Source organism: Zingiber officinale, chromosome 7A, assembly GCF_018446385.1.
Source record: "Zingiber officinale cultivar Zhangliang chromosome 7A, Zo_v1.1, whole genome shotgun sequence".
Taxonomy (NCBI): domain Eukaryota; kingdom Viridiplantae; phylum Streptophyta; class Magnoliopsida; order Zingiberales; family Zingiberaceae; genus Zingiber; species Zingiber officinale.
Genome location: NC_055998.1, coordinates 51,254,733 through 51,260,725, shown reverse-complemented (window position 1 = coordinate 51,260,725; position 5,993 = coordinate 51,254,733). Strand labels below are relative to the sequence as shown.

General features: G+C 40.7%; 1 protein-coding gene across 1 annotated transcript; it reads right to left on the bottom strand.

Moving 5' to 3' along the window:
• Positions 1-540: 540 nt before the first annotated feature.
• On the bottom strand, positions 541-996 carry LOC121999378. The gene is made up of 2 exons (XM_042554067.1): positions 817-996; positions 541-765 (listed from the first exon to the last, which is right to left on the bottom strand). Exons 1-2 carry the CDS (start codon positions 994-996, stop codon positions 541-543), a joined length of 405 nt encoding a protein of 134 aa, XP_042410001.1.
• Between the last annotated feature and the right edge of the window lie 4,997 nt (positions 997-5,993).

Here is a 5,993-nt window from a genome sequence, read left to right as displayed (position 1 = left end):
TTCATATTTAGTTAATTTTGTATTTAAACATGCAATAATTTTAAAGAATCTTTTGTTTAAAGTAAAGTATACTTCATCGGAACCTTCAGAAACGAGTGCAGACTTGTGGCTCGATTCAGATTCGGGTCCGTCTTCCGATTCGCTCTGCGATTCTGATTCGTAAGCCATCAGCGCGAGGTAGTTGCTATGCTTCGGTTCTCCGCCGTCTGATTCATCTCTGGATGACTCATCCCACGTCGCTTCTAGGGCCTTCTTTTTCTTCAGATTCGGGCAGTCGGTCTTATAGTACTCCTTCTTGTTGTATCCGAAACAGGTCACATTCTTGTTGTTAGAGTTGGAGGTGGAGTTGGTCTTTTGCAGGTCCTTTTTGCTAAAATTCTTCTTTCTCCTGGTGAACATCTTTCTTACCAAGTTTTCTAGGTATTCTTCATCCTCTGAGTCTTAGTCAGACTCAACTTCAGGTTCAAGTTTGGTTCTAGACTTTTCTTTTGAGGAACCTGCAAAAAGAGCAACACCTTTCTCAACCTGCTTTGAGATGGTCTATTCATGGAGTTCAAGTTCACAAAGAAATTTATCCAATTTCAATTTAGATAGGTTCTTCGAAATTGTGTAGGCATCCATGATGGATGCCCATAGTGCATTTCGGGGAAACGCATTTAGGGCATACCTTATCAGGTCACGATTCTCCATCTGGTGGTTGATGGTGTGAAGTTCGTTGAGAATGTCCTTTATTCTTGCATGAAGTTGACTTGTAGATTCTCCTTTCTGCATTTTTATGTTAAATATTTTGTTTAAATAAAGATCCCTTTTTGTTACATTAGCATCATTGGTTCCCTCGTGCAATTCGATGAGTTTATCCCACATCTCCTTTGCATTTTCGTGTGGACCAACGCGGTTCAGTTCTTCCTTTGTTAGCCCGCACTGGAGTGTGTTGAAAGCCTTGAAGTAGATCTGAGCCTTCTTTTTCATTTCAGGATTCCAATGTTTCGAGTCCATTGGGATTCCGGCGTTATCGACGGGAGCCTTGTAACCTTTGGTGATGCTGAACCACTGGTCAAAGTCGGTCTTCAGATATACCTCATCCGCTTCTTCCAGTACGGGAAGTAGTCATCATTGAATAGGGGAAGACGAACGGTGTTGTATCCTTCAAGTTGTGCCATTTGAGTGCTAAAAAGATAAACTCAAGAAGGTACCAAGACTTGGTCTTGGATTAGTAGAGTTTAAGATATAAATATAAAAATATAGAAAAATTTGAGAGGTGTTGCATTAATGTCAAATTAAAACCGAATGAAAAAAATTATCTAAATAGGTAAAGTTTTACCAATTCAAATAGAATGCAAAAAAAATGATTCCCCCGGCTTGATTGGTGTTGCACCAATTCAGAGCAAAACCTGCTTTGATACCACTTGTTAGATCGATACGCACGTGAGAGGAGGGGGGGTGAATCACGTGGTTTCCACCACTTTTCTTTTGATTTCAAAAACAGAGTAGAGTACGCAATGAAAAATTAAAACGAAAAGTCAACACTAGAAAACGCAAGCAGTTTACTTGGTTTGGAGCCTTCGGTGACTCCTACTCCAAGACCCAGGTCCCACAGACCTATCGATGGGTAATCTACTAAAGACCTCTCTTGGTACCCTCGGAAGAGGGAATCGAATATAAAGAGTAATTCGGATAAGTGTAACAAACTACACTTTCCTTTTGCAGAATGTAAGTATAACAGTAAAGTTTGTTATCGACACTTAGAGTTTGAATGTGGAAGCATTTGTGTGTTAATGTTGGTCTACCAGCTATGATCAGAAGTCCTTGGAATAGTCATCGGGTACAGTAGCTTTGCAGCAGAGTCGTAGAAGAAGCCTGGAGCAATTGGAAGCTTAAATGAATGCGCAGTAGCTCGTATATCCGTGTTGTTGTGAAGGCTTCTTGAGACTACCTAATATAAGGCATGGAAGGTGCCTCCAATGAGGCAAACTTGATCCTGAATTGTTCGACATTTATCCGCTACAAAGTCAAAAATTCATCTTGCAGAAGGCACCTTTCATAGCCAAGGAAAGTGCCTTTCATAAACAGTACGAAGGCGCCTTCCATTTTCGTTGAAGGCGCCTTCGGACATTGCTCATCCGAAGGCAATTTTCTCCTTTTTGCCTTACAAAACAATCTTAGTCCAAAATACCCTGCAAAACAAGTATTATGACAATAATAATGAATAAAAAGTGTAGTAATTAGCTCCTGCCCTCCCAGGACCAGGAACTAGTTAATGTCTCAGTTTAGGGATCCCAAATAAACCTAAATTGGACCAACGTCCACTGTCCCTTCAATTGGGATACGTCCTCACTTGGTCACTCTCCTCCATTGACTTACCTTAATTTACCATCTTGCAAACATCCAGTCAGCCAGTCGATCTGTCTGGACTTCATGCTAGCTATCCGGTCGACCCATTGACCTAGCTGGACTTCTCGCTAGATATCCGGTCAGCCCGTTGACCTATCTAAACTTTGTACCAGCTATCCGGTCGGCCCGTTGACCTAGCTGGATTTATCACCTGATATCTGGTCAGCCCGTCGAACTATTTAGACTTCGTACCAACTATCGGGTCGACCCGTTGACCTAACTAGATTTCCTGCACACTTAATAAAGTGGTTAGATTGTAACGACCACCCTTCTTACTACTACTACTACTCTCTAAGAGTGACCGTTACTTATCTACTAACTCTACTTAACCGGTTTATTAAAAATCTCTAGGAAAACCCTACCGAAAAATTTCGGCAGAATCTCCCCTGTACCGGTTACCATTTCCCATAATACAAACAAATAATAAACCATCAGCCACATGCGGCTGGTATAAGTACTTCACAACCACGCAGTAATAATATCATAATAACTAAAAGGAAACTATTCTAGCAATAGTAAACAAATAGAACTCCAACGATAAGACATACCAAACTACAAGTGCGGAATAGACTCAATTACAATCTCAACTACATTATAGCATTAAAAGAGAACTAAAATAACTAAACAGAAAAGTCTTGGCAAGTTGCCAGCTCATTCTGGATCTCTCCATAGTCCAGCCATCACACACCTTCATCACCACCACCTTGTGTGCGCTTTTGATATTCAATATTCTGGAATTGAAATCAAGTCTAAACCTTAGTCTTTCTTGCTTATAGTTCTTAAAGATAGAAACTCATGCTTATGTAATAGCAAAGAAACTAATAACTGCATGCTCAAGATATTCTAATAGCAAAAGAGACTAAAAAGTATCACTGTGCACATCTAATGGCAAAGGGAACTGATCATGCTTAATTAGTAGCAAATAGAAAATTTCTCATGCTTTACTAACAGCAAGTGAAAACTAAACATCAAGAAAATAAATCTAAACAGCAAAGGAAAGTCTGAACGACATGCTGAATCCATTCGAACTCCTTCTCCTCTTCTTTAACAAACAGATTCAAGAATAGAAACTTCAACTCATAGCAGTAAGTAAAGGTATCTGAAACTACTCCTCATTGTGACAAAATGAAATGAAGTCTACATGCTCTAAAGGACTAAACTACCTCATGCTCAGATTTAACAAAGAGATTAAATCTAAAGACATCAACAAAGTGGAGCTAAGTGAAGTCAAATGAAGCAAAGTGTAGCAAAGTGAAGTGAAATCAACCTCACGGCAGCATTAATCCAGAAAATTCTGGAAATTTGCTAGAAATAGTTTTAACTAGAAATAGTCTCTAGTACTACTACTACAGCATATGCTAAATCTATCCTAAATGATAGTAGGGTGACCGGTACATTTTAAAAGTACCAAGAAGAAGATCTTCTGGTTTTGAAACCCTTCTTGTATTGTTCTATTCAAAATCAACCATGCAGATATTAACCGAAATCAACCAAAGACAAGTATTAAAACAGGACAATGCTACCAACTGTAAAATGCCATATTTCCTGCTATAATTAAGTAGATCCCTTTAGGTGATTCACGACAGCAAAACTAATCCCATCATAATCCACAGAAATGCAGCAGATCATTGGGCATGTTGAAACTGAATTACAAAGAAATTAATTCACAGCAAAATCCTTTACTCAATGACTTACACGACATCTACACAAAAAGGAACCCAATCAGCGACTACATGGCACAAACTACCTCACGGCAGAAAACAAAATTCCAGATCATGCTTCACAGTAAAACTCGAACAAACAAGAAAACACCAAACGAATCGGAACTACTCCTACTGCAGGTGAGAAGCAACTCACCTTGGATTTCTTGGACTTACAGCCGAGATCGGCTTCTAGGGCTTGCAGAGACTTGAAATTTCTTCGATCTCTTCATGTCTGCGTGCTCCCCTCGACGAGCCGGTCACGAATGTGTGAAGAGCTCTCGAAGAAAGGTGCTCGTCGGCCGCCGGATCGAAGCCCTAACGCCGCTGCGTTTTCGCCCGAGCAGAAGAGTCGCGCCGTCGCGTGAGAAGAAGAAAAGGGTTTTCGGCTCGGGAGAAAAGGAATTAGATCCTTTTAAAACTAGGGTTTCGATTATAACTATAGATTATATATATGTCGCTGCATATTTGATTAACACCGACCGCTAGCGCAGCTGGTCAGTTGGGTTTTGCTCGAAGCCACAGGTCTTGGCTTCGAACCCTCAGCCACGCACTTTTAATTCCAATTTATTTTAAACGTTCCAACTATAGCTTAAATATATTTCGCTACATACCTGGTTAACAAAACCCGCGTAGCTCAGCTGGTTGGGCCGGTTTCTGCTTGGGCCGAGGAGCTGGGTTCGAACCCCTGCTTCTACAAACTTATTTTTCTTCTCTTTTATTTTATTTGTTCCGACTATAGCTTAAATCTATTTCTCTCCATATAATGTTAACAAAAACCGTGTAGCTTAGCTGGTTGGGTCGGTTTTGCTTGGGTCAGTCCGACCCGAGGTCGTGGGTTCGAATCTCACCTTCAACGTTTTTTTTTTAAAACTTCTTTCTTTTTGTAACCCTACTAAACGACCTCCAAAAATTACGTAAAAATACTCTAAAAATTCCTAAAAATCTCTGGAATATTTTAAAAGTATTTTCAAATATTTTTATGGACTTTTAGAACTTGAAATAGGAAAAATTGGGTCGTTACAATTCCCCATACCTTATAAAAAGTTCGTCCTCGAACTTAGAACAATTCTGGATACTTCTGTCTCATACTGTCCTCACGCTCCCAAGTGATTTCCTCGTGCTTCTGGTTCTGCCAGACGACCTTCACTAGTGGCACTTCTTTGTTCCTTAGTCTCTTGACTGCTCTGTCCACTATCTGTGTAGGTCTGCTCTCATAACTAAGATCCTCTTGGATCTGCACTGACTGAGGCTGAATCACTTGGCTCGGGTCGTGAAAACACTTCTTTAGCATGGAGACATGAAATACATCATGTATTGCTGACATGTCTTGTGGTAAGTCCAGCTTGTAAGCTACTTTCCCAATCCTTTCTGTGATCAGGTAAGGTCCTACATAACGAGGACTTAATTTGCCCTTCTTGCCAAATCTCATCACTCCCTTCATAGGAGCGACCTTGAGAAAGACTGAATCCCCTACTTGGAATTCAAGTGGCCTACGGCGTGTGTCAGCATAACTCTTCTGTCTACTCTGGGCAGTCTCAATCCTCTGTCTGATCTTCTAGATAGCCTGAGTAGTCTCATCTATCAGCTCTGTCTGAATGCCCAGTTCCACTTCCATCTCTCTTCTTTCACCTGCTTCTTGCCAGCAAATGGGTGATCTGCACTTCCTGCCATACAATGCCTCATAAGGAGCCATCTTGATGGTGGCCTGATAGCTGTTGTTGTAGGCAAACTCAGCTAAGCACAGATACTTGCACCAACTTCCCTTGAAATCTAGTGCACAAGCTTTGAGCATATCTTCTAGAATCTGATTTACTCGCTCTGTCTGTCCATCAGTCTGTGGATGGAAAGCTGTGCTGAACTTGAGTTTGGTGTCTAGTGCATTCTGAACACACTCTCAAA

Coding starts and splice junctions, on each gene's coding strand:
- LOC121999378 (XM_042554067.1), bottom strand. CDS start 996: ATGGACTCGAAACATTGGAATCCTGAAATGAAAAAGAAGGCTCAGATC. Junction 766..816: donor AGGGAACCAATGATGCTAAT/GTAACAAAAAGG, acceptor ATAAAAATGCAG/AAAGGAGAATCTACAAGTCA.